Source organism: Callionymus lyra, chromosome 8 (assembly GCF_982586985.1).
Source record: "Callionymus lyra chromosome 8, fCalLyr1.hap1.1, whole genome shotgun sequence".
Classification (NCBI taxonomy): Eukaryota; Metazoa; Chordata; class Actinopteri; order Syngnathiformes; family Callionymidae; genus Callionymus; species Callionymus lyra.
This window is the reverse complement of record NC_141825.1, coordinates 10,788,104-10,806,938: the sequence shown is the minus strand read 5'-3', so window position 1 is coordinate 10,806,938 and position 18,835 is coordinate 10,788,104. Positions and strand designations below refer to the sequence as shown.

The following is an 18,835-nucleotide window of genomic DNA, read 5'->3' as shown; positions in this document are numbered from 1 at the left end:
TTACACATTTTTAACAAGTACATGATCTTTTAATGCTAAATAAATGTGTTTAAATACACATTTTCAATTTATTTAGTATTTCCTTTTATTGCCTTATTATTTAATGATAATAACATATAATTGTGAAGAAAAAACATCTTCAACACTATTATTTAATTTGAAACTGTGCCACAGTACAATACGGCCCCTTAAAAATGTTAATAATTTAAAAATATTGCCAAATTAAAGTTCTCAAAAATGTTTTAATCCAAAAAAAAAAAAAGAATTCTACACAAAATGTATTTGAAAATGTAATTTGAGTTGATGAAATGTTACAAACAATAAAGTAGAATCAATTTTTATCAACATTTGCCCCCATTTTGCATGTACAAAGTTCACTGAACTGCTATTTTAAAGCAGCGTTTAATGTTGTAAAAGCATTACTACAGCTTTTTTTAGCATTTGAAAAAAAACAAACATTGACGCCACCATGATACTTACGTGAGGGTAAAGCGGGAAGTGCAGGTTCTTTCTAAGCGAGGCGACAGAAGATCCACACCAGTCCTCGAAGACATGTAGGTTCGCCTGACCTTTGAACTGCAGACACACAAAACAAACTGCCATTAGCGTCGACATCCTCAGTCCAAGCACTTCTAGTGACTCCCGAGTTCACCGTGCAGGAAACCGACTTCCACAGTCAAATGTTCCCTAATGTCCCGAATAAGTGGAGGTAACAGAGCAGTCGTCAGAAGACTCGCGGTGGGGGGAGCCCAGAGAACGTCTGGAGCAGTTTGTCAGCACTCTTCCCGGGCCTGTTCCCTGACATTTGTCTGAATTAGACAGGGAAATCACAGGACACAGCGAGGACAGATGGTTGAACCGGTCGACCTAGAGGTGCAGATTCCTCACTCACTCACTCTCACACACACACGTTTTCATACTCTCGTTTACAAAGCATGTCGAATTTCTCCATCTGTAATGGGAGCGATCAAGAGGAGCATAGATATAGATAGATATGAATATAATTTTATTATTAATATATATCTATCTACAATGTATATAGATATTAATTAAAGAATGATGAATGTGCTCAAAGTTTCTGCCTGATTTGCTTTTGTCCTTATTGTGTTATTTTAAATTGGGAACCGGAAGTCTTTGAAAATGGGACCTTGCTGAAAAAGGTTCTGTATTAAACTCTCTTTGCAAGTAAAACTGTTGTGACTTTAAACCTTTAACTCTGATTCATAACGTGACACTTATTTTGCAAACAGACAAGAAGTACCATCTGTGATAAAATGTAAATTATTCACCATAAAAAAAATTATCGACAGAACATTTTTATGCAGTTTTTATCATTGCCGTACTGTTTACAATGTTCACCCAAAACCTAAAAGCATAACTTATTACAGCACGTAGTTCAACTCTAAACAGTGTGAAGTTTAGTTCATGGACACAGTCCCAGGAGATTAAACTATCCACAATATCCACTTCCAAAAAGAACTTCCGTCAACACTGCCAACAGGCTCACGCTGTAATTGAACCACAGATATTTACGCCACACAGACACGGAGCTGAAACTACAATCACACGTTTTTTCCTCATGAAGATCAAGACCTGGGCTGGTTTCACTCGCTCAGGTCTAATTTTAGATTATTTGTATCCATGTTTTAAAAGCCAAGTACAAGAACTAACGAATAGTTGTTGGGTTTGTTTGTGTCAAAAAAGTACCAGGCATCGACAATAAACCAGTAGATCAGACCGCAGTCAGTAAAAGTCTTTATTCCTTTTCGCTTTATTCCTGAATATAAAGTCCATCCATATATATCCGTTTTGCTTATTACGCCGGGTTACCGCAGCAGAAACGGAGAGTTCTGCAGCCGACTTTGATGTGTTATCCATTGAGTGTGTTCTGCTTCTGCCCCGGGCCCTCCTCCCAATGAGATTCGCACAGAACTCCTCAACGGGGAGGCATCAGAACAAGTCTACTGATCTAAACCGGCTACTCTCGCCGCGGCGCAGCAGCAGTTCTACCAATATCTTGTTCTTTTTGTTGCTACCAAACACCGGTGTCTGAGGTAAGACCTGTTTGTGGATTGAGCTGTAAATCAAAATACAGGATAAAGTTCTCCATGTTTTGCCCGTTTTATGAGATAAAAACGGTAAATGTATTAAAAATTAGAAATGTCATTAAAAATGTTGTGAATTTAATCAATAATTAATAATGTTTCTTTCGAGGTTAATGTGATTATAACATCTAAACCTTTTAGCTTCTTTTTTTGCCAAGAATATAGAAAAATGACCAATGTGTGGAAAGACTTCCATGATTAACACTGAATATGCTCATTATACGTCGTTGAAACACTATATTCTTGTTTATTTTTTAGTATGTGATTAGGATTTTAGTCCGACTATTACAGAGACACAGTTTAGTTCAGTGTCTGGGAAGTTCAACAAAAATGTAAAAATCTAAAAAGATCTGAAAATGTTACGAATATGAAGTAAAAAAAAAGGTTTTCAACAAATGTACACCTAAAAACGAATATACAAAACTCAAAAATAAATAAATACAAATGCAAACAAAGTCCAAATATTACAACTTATTTACTGAGTTTACCGAAAAAGACAGACACAGTCAGTTTTGATTCTGAAGTTTATGAATGTGTTTTTACATTACTTGCAAATGTGTTATACTATTAATTATATTTATTATTAATGATATTTAATTAATCATTTATATTTAATTTGTAAAAATATTACATTTTGTCTCAGTTTCTTAATCTGGTTAGTCTGTTTTCTTAATGTGTACAATTGTTTCAAAAGAATGTTCATTTGTTTGAGGATATTTGTATTTGTTTCAGATTTCCCACAAAATTAGATGTGAATTTTTAGTGAATTTTTGTTGTAGTTAGACAGGGTCAGTTAAGCTTTCCACCCAATAATGAAAGATGGGAAAACAGCTTAAAATGTTTTCATTTTACTCTTTAATTACAACAAAGACAAAAAAGGACACTATTAAGGGTTTTGGTAAAAAGGAGGTGGATGTTTCTGGTCAAATATTTCTTACATAATCTGGATATATTTTTAAACTGGAAACGGCAACGCTTTAAAGACCAACTCATTGTCCTCATGAAAGAAGACACCGAACCTACTGTTGATCTCACTCCTGATAAAAACATACGGTTCACTCCCACACTAGTGGCACGACGCCACTTCATACTGCGCAGCAAACTGTTAGGGTCACAGTTGAAGGTCTCTCCTGCTTCTGTTTTAATCCACAGCGGTTGCATTTCCATTGATTCTCCTAGGTTAAGATAACATATCTGTCTTCTACTTCTGTGTGAGCGATAAAAGGTGGCTGCCCTTGCACGCCCCGACGCAGATGGTCGGACCTCACGTGGCGCCCTCTCGTCTCTCCGGACGTCCATTTTCAACTTCCCAGCACGGTGACAGCCGTGCAGCAATTACAGCTCATGCATGAGTCATGAGGTATTTAGCTGCACAAACATGTCAGTCCAAAAGCTGTGGGATCCCTGATCTGAACTTCTATGTTTGCGTCTCGCTCCGGCGAAGGAGGAGGAGAACAGGGATCATCGGTGTTGACGGGATCAAGTGTGAGGACGCAGGAAGGCGAAGGTGTTGAAAATACGACGGCACAAAGTGAGACAATGATTAATTTGATGTGTCAACGGTTCATAGATACTTTGTGGGTTTTAATGGCAGGCGCTGGCAGCGTATGTCTTTTATCAATATTCAGTCAGTGGAGAAGAATTCGGTTTGACAGCCAAGTGATTACAAGCCCGGGGGAAGTTTTCGGTGTGTCTGGCTTTAACAAATAAATACTGTGCTCGGAGTAGGGATGCTCCGAAAGTAAAATGATCGGCCAAAAATAATGAGGTAACGAAGAAAGAAAACTGACATATTATGCGAGTTTTACTATGATGGAAAATGAGCAAGTGTGTTGAACGTTTCACCAACAAAGTATTTATATGTTAAAGCAGCTCTGGGTAGTTTGGGTACCTTAATATTTTGGTACTAAAATATTTTCATAAAACTTGTGAAGACACATCAACTTAAAATCAGTTGAATGACTCATAATTTTCACTGTAAACGTTTTTGCGGATAGTGTGAGCATGCTATATATCGCGCTGGTTGTGGTTATTTACTAAATTATATTTCATTATCCACAATCTGCTTCATTACCTCATGGGTATCCATCCTTTATTCAGTCAATTCAAAATGTGTCCATTTTGTTTTGCCCATGAGTATAAAGATGCAACTGATCTTAGTTCGGGGAATAATCTCACATTCCATGAAGAAGGTTCTGTATTAACCTCTCCTTGTACGAGTAAAATTGTTGTGACTTCAAACCCATTCTGATCGATGATATTCACAGTATTAGTATTTTCTGCTGTTTTTTCTTACAGTAGCGCGTTCCATTGAATGAATTCGTTTTTAACTCTGTTCTTATGTAAAGTAGTTTGTGATCCGTGGAGCTAATGCTATATAAATAAAGATTTAAAATAAGATTTATTTCATATATATAAACACAACTGATTGTATTCTTGCTAACTCAGTTGGTGTGGTAAGAAGAAACTTAAGAACACTACCTTATTAAACACTACCAGACTTATAATAATGTGCAGACCTGCAACTGACTTACCTTCTGAAAAATGGAAATATTTTCTTAATAATAGTTTATTCAAACAAAGAGTTTTTATGCAGTTCATGTAAATGTGTGGTGACACACAGTGGATGTGTGTTGACAGACTAAGAGTGTATTTTTTATTGTTTGTACTCCGTGGTCCATCTCCTTGCTAAAAACTCAGTATAAAGGTATAAAGTTGCATCAGGTTGTAAAAGATGCAACAGAAGTGTTGATCTCATTAGCAAGTTGGGACAAAGAGAGAGAAGTTGAAAAGTTGAGATGTAGATATGCCAATAGAAATGTTCTATTCAGACCCACTGTTCCCGACGCACTGAAGAGAATGTCGATGTAAGCAACAAACACTCACAAAGATTTTCTGTCTTTTAGCCGCACTCTCCGAGTCATATACTATTTACGTTAGTTGAATTGCATCCCCAGTGTGAAGTACATTCTCGGATCGATCGAGCCGAGGAGAAAAATCACGTTTAATGTGTCATTGTGTTGCATGAGAATAGCATCACTAAAGCCACAAACTGTTGTATTTCAAGGTGTTTTTACTCTGTTTGTGAGTGAAATGGCTAATAAACGTTGAGGAAACATCAAAGATGGGTTTAAAAAAAACATGATTTGGATATGATTCTGGAGTTCTGTCTGGATTTAGGTCAGATTCATCATTTGGCTTTTCCTTTGTTCAAAGCATAAACATAAAAAAATTAAAGTATGATAGAATCACTAAGATATATCAACTTTAATTTGACAGGGTTGAAAAAGTGTTTAACCTTTCCTATTGTTTTACTCGAGACTTAAGCGTAAATCACAGATATATATATATATATATATATATATATATATATATATTGGTGGATATATATATATTAATATTTATTCTGTAAAAGTGTTTTTTTTTTTTTTTAGATTAAAAAATAAATTGAAAAAATATATACATTTTTGTTTTTCTTTTATGTTTAAATCTTAAATGGTTATATATTCTGTCTATTATAGTCCAGAATAATGTGCTCCTTGGCAAGTGTATGCAATTTCCTAGTGCCTTTCTTGGCATTACTCTATATAAGAACCACGTACTTTGTTTGTTTCCCCAAATCTCTTGAGAAAAGACACGTTTAGAGTTTTGTTTGTTTGTTTTCACCTGCAGTCTCTCAAACAGGCAAAACTGGGGAAATATGGAGCATCAGTGATTTGTATTCTTTTGTGGAAACTCTGGGGACACTTTGTTCTTTTTCTCTTTAGCCCAGCTTGTCAACTGGCTGTCAATCTGTAATTGGCAAAAAGCAAGATGTCGTGGCTGCTCTCCCTCGTCTTTCTTCTCTCAAAATCCCTCACAGAAAACCCCGAAGTCGTCCACGCACTGCCGGTCTAATCCAACCTAGAAGAATGTGGCCGTCACATTTACCGCGCTAACTCGGAATATTAGGAACGTACCAGCAGCAAAAGGAAGAATTAAAGCATCTTAGAAGCTTCAAATCCTGCTAACGTTGTGTGCCTGTTCGGAAGGAGTTTGATTAAAGAGACTTTGTCATACTTAGCAAGGGGAGCAGAGTTTGGGGTGAGCTGAGGCAGCAAGTGGCGACATAAAGCGGCTTTACGGTTCATTTTCTGGAAGTAAAGAGTTTTGCCTATTCAACACCGTGTGGCATATTTTTCAGTGAGAAAATCCATATGCTTTTAAAAGATTGTGTAAAGTTTCTTCAAAACTTGGAGTCAAAAACGAAGATGTGAAGACTTTCTGTTAACTGGATGTCAAATGTGCTCATGTGGTTCTGTAGAATCCAGGATAGTATTTATACATTGATTTCTTGGTGGATTTTAGATAAAACGGAACCCAATAGAGCTGTGTCTTAAGTTTACCCACGGGGACAAAAGCATGAGTGGAATTTTTGCAAGTCTTGTTCAATACTGGTTATCTTGGGTACTCTTTTTTTTGGTGGCACCGACCAAAATGTTTTTTTTTATCAATAAATAATAATACATTTTTATTTGGAGGCGCCTTTCTCAGCACTCAAGGACGACGTACATGAAATTAAAACAGCCAAGCATTAAAAAAACAATTGAAACATTTAGACAAATCAGGATAATAATCAAATAAATGAATGTAGGTAGTTAGTACCGCGTTTAAAACATGATTCATCTTTCGGTTTCGAGACTTGGTGATTAAATCTTGTAGATATGTGGATTTTCCAGAAGAAAAATTGATAAATGACAAAGGCAGTAAACATCAGATTAATTAGGCACTTGTTAGCGAGTCTTCCAATTTTGCGTTGGTCTAATCTAGTTTAACAAATCATTAAGATGTCACATGGCCGAATTCTTACTCTGCATCAGAACTCGCCCGGCAAAGACCCTTATATATCTGTCTCACACATCACAACTATTACGATTTTAACGAAAATCACTTTTATTAACATTTCTGATCACATTGTGTGTCCATTATTTGAGCACCGTTATTTCAGGATATCCATCCCTCATGAAGACTAGGCTATATAAATATATATATATATATATATATATATATATATCTATATCAATGTGATGTATTTATGGTCTATGTATGTACACAAAACTTGGCCAGTTTCTATTTGACATCGAAGGAGTAATAATACAAATTAAAATAGATAAATTAATAAACAATGACTGCATCAAGGGTTAGCAACGTTTTTGTTTAAAGACATATTTTAGACAGTTTTGCATTAACAAGACACAGAATCTGTTCGACTGACAAACTAAAGTTAACACAATAAATAGAGCAATACAATCTCAGACACAAAAACAAGAACAAAAATAAAACATCACAAAGAATATAGGATATTTAACATTTTTATAAAGCTTCAATATAGTAAAGGGTTTTTTTTTAATATATAAAATGTTGCTTTTTAGGGAAAGTTTTACCCTTTAATCTCCAGGAACAAAATAAATCTAAAATAATGTCAGCAGAGGAACTAACTATATAACCGAGTTAAAAAATAAAATCAACGTACTGTAAATCAAAGTATTATTTGTTCACATTTGTTTTTTTCCAAATTCGTTTACTCTCAACTGCAGGAGCCGCATCATGGGTTTGACTGGACTGATGAGACTTCATGTTACATTTATAACTTTTTCTTTCCTGAACTATGTCATTATAAGGCTTAATAACAACAAGATGGTCCTGGTTGTTCGGCTGAAAGTCTTGGAAGTGATGTGAGCATCTATAAGAGAGTTGGTGTGTGGGAGGGTCAACATAACAATATTAGCATAATGGCCGAGGAAGTGGATAAAAGCAAATATATTAGGACGTAATCGTCTTTTTAATAGGTTGTGAGTTTTGTCTGAGAATTAGCCGCTTTGTTAAGTAAGTGTATGTTTTAGTGCTTCCCAGGCCAAAAACCCATGTATTGGACAAACTCATTATAATTTCTTGGACCATTTAATGGATGACATTGAATGAAAAATTAATTATTTATACATTGTGGTATGAATAAAATGGAGAAAAGGATTGCGATCCATCGTTGCATGCCGGCTCAGCTTATTTCAGGCTGCCAGCCCTAAATCCTATTGTCCTCGCCTGTCTTATTTATCACCATCAACCTTCCCTGTCTTATCTGGGTATACCTGGCCGTTGTCCCAGCAACAGTCATATATAAATATATATTTATATATAGACCCAACAGCTTCAGAGCAGCCATGGCTCAGACTGGCTTTCAATGGAGGCGAGATAACTGTCACATTCTTTACGAGGAAGAGGGAAATGTGAGCAGTGATGACAGGTGGATGCAAAATAAACTGAATTCACTCTGATGCTGAGAATAACAAACTGTGAAGCCGCACTAAAGACGCTGCCTGGTTTCTCTTTATAGGACCACATGCTCCCATTCCAGACGACTTTCTGAGTGGCTTGTCTTTGCGGATATCCATCACTTTGGATATTCAATATCTACTCTTTCACCCATCTTGGTTTTACTAGCAAGGGAAGCACAAATCTTTCTACCCTCCTCTGGGAGACGAGGCTCTTTTGTGCAAAAAATCTGGTGCAGCCTTTATGCACTCCTGCCATCAGCCCTGGCACTTACAAATGGATTCTCAGAGCGAACTCGCACTGAATAACACTACAGGGATAGGAGGAGAAAAGGTGGGTTGGGGAATAGTTAATAGTAACTGTAGGTGGGCGTGCGGTACGTTCCACTTTATCAAAGGTCTGGATCGTTCACCCAGAAACATGGAATCATGTGTTGAACATAACATGAAAATGTTCATCGTCGAAAATCAAATTTAACAAACAAAAAATAAGTTCTAAAGTGTTAGATTCTATTCTATTCTATCTTCTTCAATTTGGGTTTGCCCGATTGTCTCTCTCTAAGCCTCAACCATTGCGATGTTTTTCTCTGTGACAGATATCGTTTTGAAATTAATTTTTTCATTCAAGTGATCAAACTTATGAGGGAGACGATTGGAGCTGAGCTCGTTATTGTTATTGTAGAAGTTCAGCTTTAATTTATGTAATAATCATATCTGGAGCTTAATGTTACGGAGTAACATTGCAGTGAGGTACTTTCACTAAAAGGGAAGAACTTGATGACTTTATCTTGTTGTAGATTCTTTGATTTGCATCTAGGGAATAAGCAAGGCTGAGCTACTGAGAAGAAATTAAAATAGTAAATTCCATATCACTGAGATTAAAGAAGAGGTTTCGGGTAGTGATGGACTGATGAAGCTTCATGAAACAGTGTTATGTTGTTTAGAGGTTAAAATGATGTGATGTTTCATTAGAACAGTTGTTAAAAAAAAAACGAAAATATTGCAGAGAGCGCCATCTGGTGGACTCTGAAAAACTTAACACTGCTTCATGAAGCTTCATCAGACCATCACTAGTTTCTGGAGTGAATGTGGTCTGAATTATTATGGAATTGTTGTGTAAAAGTAGCAGTTGGTCAAGTTTTGTGACTATAATGACTCCTATCTTGTAAATAGATACGTACATAAAATGCATATAGAAAAAGACAAATTTAATTTATTTTTATTTATGACCACAGGAACATACTCCACTAGAGATTTCCATGGAACAATATAACGTATTAGGTCATAATGTTGTGGTTCATTTGTGCACCGATGGGTCGCTGAAACATCGCAGCATCTGCTTGACAACATATGTTAAATTCCCACAGTGACTGCGACATCTATGTCACCACACAAGCGCTGCCAGTCCACGGGCACTCTCGACGGGGGTCAAGTTATGAATCATTTGAAGACGTTTCCTTTGACAGTCGCAGCAGCGAGACAATCATGGGAAGGTAAAGACGACTCCCGGCACCGTAGAGAAGAACCTTTCAAATCCAGAAAAGGGTCGTGGATTTGATGCGATCTGGACTACAGCCTCATCAACTACAGTAATGAGGTTTTGTATAATCCGCCAGCTGTTCCACAATTACATGTCTTCCATCAAGCCGGAGTTATGGAGCTCCGGGAATAATCAGGCCGTAGATTCATAAACGTGTGGGTGAGTGAAATTTTGTTTTTTTGCTGCTCAAATGAAGTGTTTGAAGAAGAAACAATTGATGTTTATTGAGAAAAATTTGGAATGACCAATAGAGGACGTGGAAATGAGCAATGACTTGAGGTGCTTTTAGAGGTTCTCAGAGGGCTTTTCAGATGATATCGTACGATTGGGTTGCCCCTCCTCGGATGATAAGCCATGCAATTCAGATACGAGTGTGTGCCGCGGTGTTTCACCCATTCTCCCCCCCTCTTTTTATAGAAACCCAATCTCAAAACGGATTATGTGTGAAGACTCAATTTTGTTCTCATTCTGAATTAATTTGAACTAAACCACTACGAATTAAGTGTAAAAGCTCCTGTTAACTCCAAATTACTTTGATCTGTAAACTTTTTGCTCCATTGCAACATGGACCCCCTTATGAGTGAGCTAGGTCCATCAGATCGGTGGATCGATGCGAGCTGATCCAGGAAAAAAACATGTTTTTTGGATGTGTCTCAAAACACAAGACCCTTTAACGACAAAACGTTGTTGCGGTGTCAATCCAAAACCTGGATCACATCACTTTCCAACATTTAATTGGACACACAGTAAAGTTTATTTGATGCCACTTTAACAACTAGAAAGACCAATACGGCATAACAAGAAGATTCAAGATAGTTATTTTAATTGTTTGTTTACTGTTAAAACAACAACTATCTATCCATCTAAAGCACTACCTGCTGGCTTCCAAGTGAAACTGAGCAACAATCTAAACGCTTTACAGCGCATTCAAAAAAATTAGTGTGTTAAAATTCACCTCTGAATGACGGCAGAAAGCAATGCTAACGACTTGCTAAGCTAGCAAATTTAAGGCTCAATATAAAGCTGGAAAAAAACGGTACCATATATCCATAACGCTAATATTTAATTGATTTATAAGGTTAAGTTAGAAAAATCTGAATATAAAGTATAGTATAAAAAACTTATTTTATTAATGAAATAAATTTAAAAAAATGTTAACTGCTGACATATTTTTATATACACTTTTAGAATTGTGAGAGCAGCTTCGAGCACGTTTTCAAAACTTGCTCCACATTCACAAAACATTTCTGACATGTTGCTAGGAAAACAGTGACCTTTATTCATTATTTCTATGGCAACGTATTTTTCTTCCTTTCATCAAACTTTCACTCGCAAAATATTAATTGATGTGTTTTCGAAAGTGATTTCCTCATTATCCATTTACAACTTTAAACGCTGACACATCTCAAATGTATTTTCATGTCAATAAATCTTCATGAAAATAAAAACATTTTGGCCAAGTCTGAGCGTTGCACGATGATATCAAGATGCTGGTTTGCTGAAGAGAAAGATGAGCTGCTGTTGGATCTTGACTGACTTATTTGAGAAGTGGAATAGGTTACTGAGGGTCCAGTGGGCCTGGAAAAAAGCTCTTGACAGGTGGGTTGGTTTTGAGTCATAGCAATAATTTAAAGACTTGTGTTCATGTGTGTCAGCACTCATCTTGTTTAAATGTATCTTTTGAGGCTTCTGAAAAATTCATCCCCCCCATAAGTCTCTCAGTTCTAGACCAGCCCAAGGCGACGTAAACTTGAACAGGTCGGATCAACTTGTGAAAAACATCAAATCCAGTGAACGTCACCACAACCGGCAACACAATTATTCGATCAGATTTCTTTCCGAGTCATAAAATCTATACACACTCTTGCTGTTCGTTCAGTGGTTTTGTTTGGCAGCGGCCCGATGTTGGCACGTGTCGCCGCAAACATCATCCAAATGGAGTCCTTGTAAATTTGAGGGACATCTGTTTCAGGATTAGATGTTATTGGAAAACTCAAAGCATCCAGATGCTCAGGAGCGAGGAATTATAGACAGTAAATGTCTTTGCATTTGATTATCCATGCATCAGCTAAAGGTCCACATCGCTGATCATTTCAGAGAGAATATTGAGTGGTAAGACAAACATGATTAAATTTGGTTTGTGTTTGTATAGAAGGTGTTTAAAAATTATAAATGGGAACACAAATCAATGTTCTTTTATTAAAACCTTTTACAATGCATTGAAGGACAACTAAACTGTAAAAACACAATAACAACATAAAAATGAATCACACAAAGGGCCGGAATTATTAAGACAATCCAAATAACAGGCTGAGAATATAATATATATTCTCAATATATCTTAACCAACAATCTTTCTGAAGGGCATCATTATACAGTTAGACAAGAGGGCGATCTAGTTGGAAGACAGCGATGTCTTAAAATAATGGAAAACTTACTAAAATAAACAGGTAATGAAAAATTAGAATAAAAATAATTGTTTGTAAGAAATGATATTACGAAGTACAATCATTAAATTTAACTTAATAATGTGTCAGTCTCCATTGAAATGACAAAATAGTGTATTTAGTATTCAAGTATTAAAAGACAGAAATAACCTAAAAAAATTGCCTCCAAGTTTCACAGCACTATGTTACAGCAGAGCCGCCCACCGCGAGTAGCTAGTAGGGCCATTGGAAACGCAACAGAACAGAGTAATGTCGAGCTAAGTCAAGTCGAGTAGGGCTTGAATTGTGTAGTGGAAAAGCAGCAAAAAAAAAAATCAGGCCTAACGAGTAAATAATCAAGGCATTATATTGAGACCTTATACATGTTCGTACCTCAGGTTTCCAAGGCATCTTCTTGTGCTGCTGGCTGAGGAACCTGCGGATGCGGCTCTGATCTCTGCCATCCGTGAGTGGATCGCCGTCCTGAAAGCAAAGATAATTCACTTTAAATGAAGCCATTGAATCAAAAGTTTATCTTCACCAGTCGTCACTTAGTTTTGACTGATCAATCGTTAAACTTCCTCATATTTAAATGTTGAGTCGGCAAACTATGGAGCTCCTCCTGCCAGATACGGTTAAAGTAAAACAAATGTTAAAGAATCCGACGGTTCTTCCTCTGAGGCCTCAAGGAATCTTCTCCCAAGCGCTCGACTCTAATCCAGCGTTTGACTCGCAACAGTCCTAATCGCCAGAACACTAGTCGGTATCAGGTCCGCCAGCCAAGACCTCCTCCCTGGGGAGTCCGAAACTCCCCCCCCCCCCTAATCTGGGATTTAGCCCGATACTGTAGCCGGAGTGTAGTCAAAAGGCTGTTCTCTCCGGGCCGCTAACAGGCATGTAAATGTTAATGCATCAGTGCGGCAGCCGGGATAGACGAGTGACGAGTTCTAAGCCAGCGATGAGCAGATAAAAGCCTTACGGCTCCCGGAGGAGGAGAAGGACTGTTAAATTAGTGTCCAAACATCCTTCTATTATCAGCAAGGTCAGACAGAGCCGTTACTCCGCCAGACAAGTATTGAAAGTTTTCAGCCGACACTGCTCTCGCATCAGACCCATTGTTCATTAAAGGCAACAACATTATTAGTTAAAGAAGATATACACTTTTCATTGTATTTTCGATTCAAGTGGCGGGGGGGGGGGGATGAAAGGAAGGATGGGGGGACGACACATTCATGGTCCAGTTTTTCTCCGAAAACATCAGTATGTACACAGACATCACAAAGACAGGCTGAGATCTCAAAGGCAGTACCACATTTATATTTTATCAGCTTGTGTCTGCGACTAAGAGACGGAACAAGAGGACAGACTTTCAGCCCACTTTAGTAAGAAGATGCTTTATAGTGAGGACTCAATATTATTTTACTTGAAACTTACTAATACCATTTCCTTCTTACACTGAGGTTCTGCTTGCAATGTCTTTGGTTTGAACATGTCTTTAGGATTAGATAGAAGTGATTTATTTTGTTGGTATTGTTCAGTTGTATCTGTATTTGGGAAGAGATTTGAAGATTCATTATTCACTTTTACGGTGTATAAACCTGAAGATATTGTTGCAACATAAGCTCTCCTGTGTTCAACTTAGCCTGGTGGTTACAATATTGTGCTTTTACAATTGTCCATTACATTATAATTAGATTTAATTTAAAAGGGAACAGTGAAATGTCATAAAACACAGGATAAAAAAGCCGGAATTAGCCAAAATGCTAGTAGTCCATGATGTAAAAGACAATACAATTACATAAAAAAAAAACACTTATATGTACAATATGATATAAAATCCATATGCAAACACTTACTATACAATTAAGAAAGAAAACAAAACAAGACGATTTCATCACAACGTTAAAACATCACAACATCTCCTAGTGTTGGCAGTTGAAGATGCTGATAAGCCACATTTTAAATAATGTGATTTACACTGTACTTAATTTTGCATTCATTTGCGAGTTTCTAAATTAAGGTGATAACCATATTTATTCTTTTTTTGATAAAGCCACAGTTATGTACGGATGAGTATAGGTTTTGCTGTCACTAGAAGCAGTTCATGGGGACAATTTATTTTATTTGGCTCTGATCTTTTATTGTATTTTATTTAACTCATTCTATTTTATAGTTTATCCAAAACACAACAAAAAATAAATCCTGTGTTTTTTTCACTATCCTGGTGAACTTATTTTTTATTATTTTATTATACGTTTTCTTATTTTTGGTTCTTTCTGATTTTAGTAAATATCATAATTCAGATTTATGATACGTTTAGCTATAGCTTAGAGCGAAGTAAAAGGACCATGAGATGTTAATTTCAGAATTATAGTATCTACAGGTTAAATGGCATTAAAGAGTAAGGAACCATTGGGGAGAAGTTTGAGAGTCAAGGAGTCATTTTGAATTTCATTAAGTCTGAGTAGCGAAGATAAAGGTACGAGGAGGTTAACCTGCTCCGTTGACCCATAATCGGAAAAAAGGGAAAATCTGGGAAAACGTACAGATTAACATAAATGCAAATTCTAATTAAACAATAGTTTGGAGGAGTCAACTCAACCAGGATCTTTCAGGATATTACAGATTGAAAAGCGCTTCCCATCGGGGATGACCACCGTCTCTTGTATCCAAAAGGGACACTCCATTAGAATGAATGAAAGCCTTAATGTATTTTCGTGAGCCGAGACCCGACGAGCACGATTGATCGACTTCACAAACCAACAAATGAAGGCAGCTGACTATCTCCTCCACACACACGGAGGATAAATAATTGCTCCCGCCGGCAGCAGCCTAACTAGATAACTCAGGCAGTTTTCTGTAACACCTCAAACTCTCCCGGAACTTTGCTCGCTTGTGAAGAATGATCAATTGTCTAACAAAGTGCTCGGCGACAACAGGGAGTCGAGACGCACGCGTGAAGCCATTAATTAAAAGGCTGATGAGATGCTGAAAAGCAACGTTTAGTAACAAATGATTGATGGATTACAACTTTCACATCTTCCCCATAATCGTCATCAATCTTTACTAAAACTGTCCGAGGTTTTCCCCCCCGTTCCGCTCGCCCGTCCAAGAACTTCCGCGGAGGACCTCGTTGATCTACACCCGGAAAAAACAGCTGGAGACAAAGACCTGAATATCAATGAGATCAATGAATCTTCTTTATTAAACACAAACAAGTCCCGGTCGGCGGGGATGGAGGGAAGAGCAGAGGAATAGATCAGAGACTCGTTTTCACAAATTACTTCCTCGCCCACCCACCGTGACGAACGCCGCCGATGAGTTTAACTCCTCGAAAACCACAAATCACGTTGTAATTATCGAAAAGAAACGCGGAGGTTAATAAAGACAGAGAAATAATTAAATCAATCCTGCTCGGATGCTTCGCTTCCAAAATAGCTGTTAATTAAAGTGTCTAAAATAAAACCCCAACAAGAAATAACTAGTAATCCCTCCAGTGCTGGCCACACCTGTGGAGCTCTCAAGAGAGCCACAACAGAAAAATATGAAGACACAGGAAGTGGTCGACCGGAGACCAAAGAAAGGAAAAAAACAAGACAAAAGAGGAATACAGATGAGACAAGTGACCGATGGAGCCATAAAGAGAAAAATACTAAGATAATTCCTTTGAGGGGGAAATACATGCTGTTGCACTGCCCCGGTCGTTCCAACCTCCCTCAGGCACAATGAGTCTCTGACCCGACTGCAGGTCGCTAGACTTTCCTCCCACTTTCTCAGCTGAACTCGTTTCGAAACCCTGTGACGCCCAAAATCAAGACGCCTCCATCGTTTCAAAAGTAGAACGGACGGCGAGTCCAAACATGTCCAAATTCGAATGTTTTGGTAGTTTCTAAGAAACCGTTCAGAGCAGGTTTACTTCGCGCTGATGAGATGGTAAGATGCATCCTCTCAGTGACCTGTTCGCACCTGCTGCTTTAATAAGCTGCAGAATATTCACCATGGCAACACAACCCGGCAAAAGAAGCAACAGATGGTACCAAAACTAAAATGAAAGAATACTTTATTATGATTGCAAACAAATTACCTTTAAGGGTAAATAATGTGAAAACCTAACTCTCCTGTCACGAGACCAGAGTCCGTTCTTTATACAACGAGGTCGGACTTCCGCCCCATGACAAACCTTGAAGATTAATCACAGCACAGTGGATGAGGTTATGGTAAACAAGATTTCATCTCCAAAAAAATAAGTCTTTTCAGTGGGCAGGATTTAAGATCATTTTCTAATGTAAATATTTCAATGAAGAGAATTTTATACAAACAGACACAAACTGATGAGTACTTTTAAGTGGACATATGACACACAGTCTTGTCAAATTGTGAAGAACATTAAGATTTTTAACTTTGCTAAGAATTGTTCAAGTTTCCATCCATCACAACAAAGAAGCTCCATTGATCCTTAACATGTCAATTCTCAAATCATGACTCACACAGAAAATAAATGAGGTGGTTTGATATAAGTCTCTAGTATGGGATGGTAAACCTAAGTTTATATCAAGTGTAATTTAAAGTCTGCCAAACCTGTTTTATTTTGTAAATTGACAGAATAGTCTTTAATTTACTTTGATAACTCGTTTCCTGACCGAACGATCTTGTCATAAGCGGTGCCACGATTTCAAGTGGCGAAAATGGGATTGAATCCTAGTTTAATCGGCTGACTGAAGAACGAGAGGGTTCAGACCAAGATGGTTGAAATCAAGTCAAAGACTTTCTGAAAACTAGACCGAAACCAAGATCCCAGTAGTTTATACTGGGTTTAACTACCCAGAATTAAAGTCGTTTTTCCCCCACCAACATCCACTGAAGACCATCGACTCAAGCGACCAAGACAAAAGAGAGGCCAAGGAGCACAGGGACGGAGAGAAGACCAAGACCACAAAAGTGAACTGGTCTCAAGACTAAAACTTTAAGCTTGAAAACATTTACGGGTTCGAACTTAAAAAAATCCAATTTCTGTGGACAGTTTTCTCACGTCTGTTGGACCCAAAAGTGAGCATGACATCAGAGGGGAAATAAGAACAGGAGAATGGACAAAATCAGTAGTCCAAGTAAGCTAGTAAGTAAATAAGTAATTATTTGTAAAGCCTTTCTCAGACCAGGGTCACAAAGCGCTTTAACGATCAAAAAATAATTAAAATACATGCTTTGACGGGCCAAGATAACAGAGACAAACACACCAGCCCAGAGCAAATCAAGAGTAAGCCTACACAAATAAAAATGTCTTCAGATGTTTCTTGAAGGAGTTTTGTAGATCCATCAAATACAGAGGGAGAGGAAAGATAAAATTGATCCTGAAAGAAACTGGCAGCCAATGCAGACTTTTAAGGAACGGGGAAATGTGAGTTCTTCTACTAGAGCGGGTCAGAATTCTCGCTGCAGAGTTTTGTATTAACTGCAGACGAGACAGCTCCTTCTTGTTTAGATAAGATTATTTATTATTAGCCCAAGTAATAATGTGATACAAACACTTGGCTCTTAGAAGATGAAACATCACATGAAGATAATTTTTTTTTTTTTTCTTTCAAGTACATTGTTTTTAAAATATTCGTTCAGCATTTGTCTGGACAAACAAACTGCAGCACTGTGGGCAAGTATTGAATGTTACCCTAATAGCGGCAAACATTTTAGCACAACTTTTCAAGTCCTTTTATAAAGCGGTTTCTGCTGAACATAAGTATGCATTGCTCACACCGTTGCATGACGTAATCCCGTACATGTTTTACCATCTAATATAAACTGTTATATAAGGCATAATGCTGAATAAGCTTTTCTTTTGGAAAAAAATATCATTTTAGCTTGAGTTTACAACAATACCCATCATAAATAATTTCCTGTTTTCAAAGGATTCTTACTCAGCAAAGAAAAAGAAGTTCTTTATTATCTCCACAAGCTGGTTGCTGATACCTACATTCCTAGCGCAAGCTAGCAGATTGAGCTACGGCCTGATTAGCTTTAATGAGGTTGCAGAAACCTAATGGCCTAACGAACGGGATTGTAATCTCAATCACCTTTTCCTGATCCTGGATCAGCACTTGTGAGCGAAGAGAGCACGAATTAATCTGAACCCTGATCTCAAACAATCAGCCATTGTCGGAACTTGCTGGTCCCTGAAGCCGGTCACCTCACGCAGCCGATTGAAAACACAACCCAGTTGAATCAGTTTAAGCTTCTCAGGAACAAAAAAAAAAAAGAAAGAAAAATGCCTGACGGAGCGAGAACTATTTTTGTCGGACCGTTTGCATTATTCATGTGAGAAATTACATGTCGGTCAATGGAGCAGCAGAAGAAGAAGCGGCGTGCGAGGAGGAGAGGGAGGAAAGCGGAGGATAAATAAAGCGCGGCAGCAGTCGATAATACGAGGGATAGAGTCAGTGGCTCCAATTCATTGGTTGGAAGATT

The 18,835-nt window shown here is 37.6% G+C and overlaps 1 protein-coding gene across 1 annotated transcript in view; it reads right to left on the bottom strand.

The window, feature by feature from the left end:
* The window catches only part of b4galnt4a (beta-1,4-N-acetyl-galactosaminyltransferase 4a), a 185,524-nt gene that overhangs the window by 72,107 nt on the left and 94,582 nt on the right, over nucleotides 1-18,835 (bottom strand). The window contains exons 3-4 of the mRNA XM_087796670.1: nucleotides 12,773-12,862; nucleotides 481-576 (exon numbers count right to left, since the gene is read on the bottom strand). Of these exons, the coding sequence (XP_087652796.1) occupies nucleotides 481-576; nucleotides 12,773-12,862 (186 nt within the window). The remainder of the gene's footprint in view (nucleotides 1-480; nucleotides 577-12,772; nucleotides 12,863-18,835) is intronic.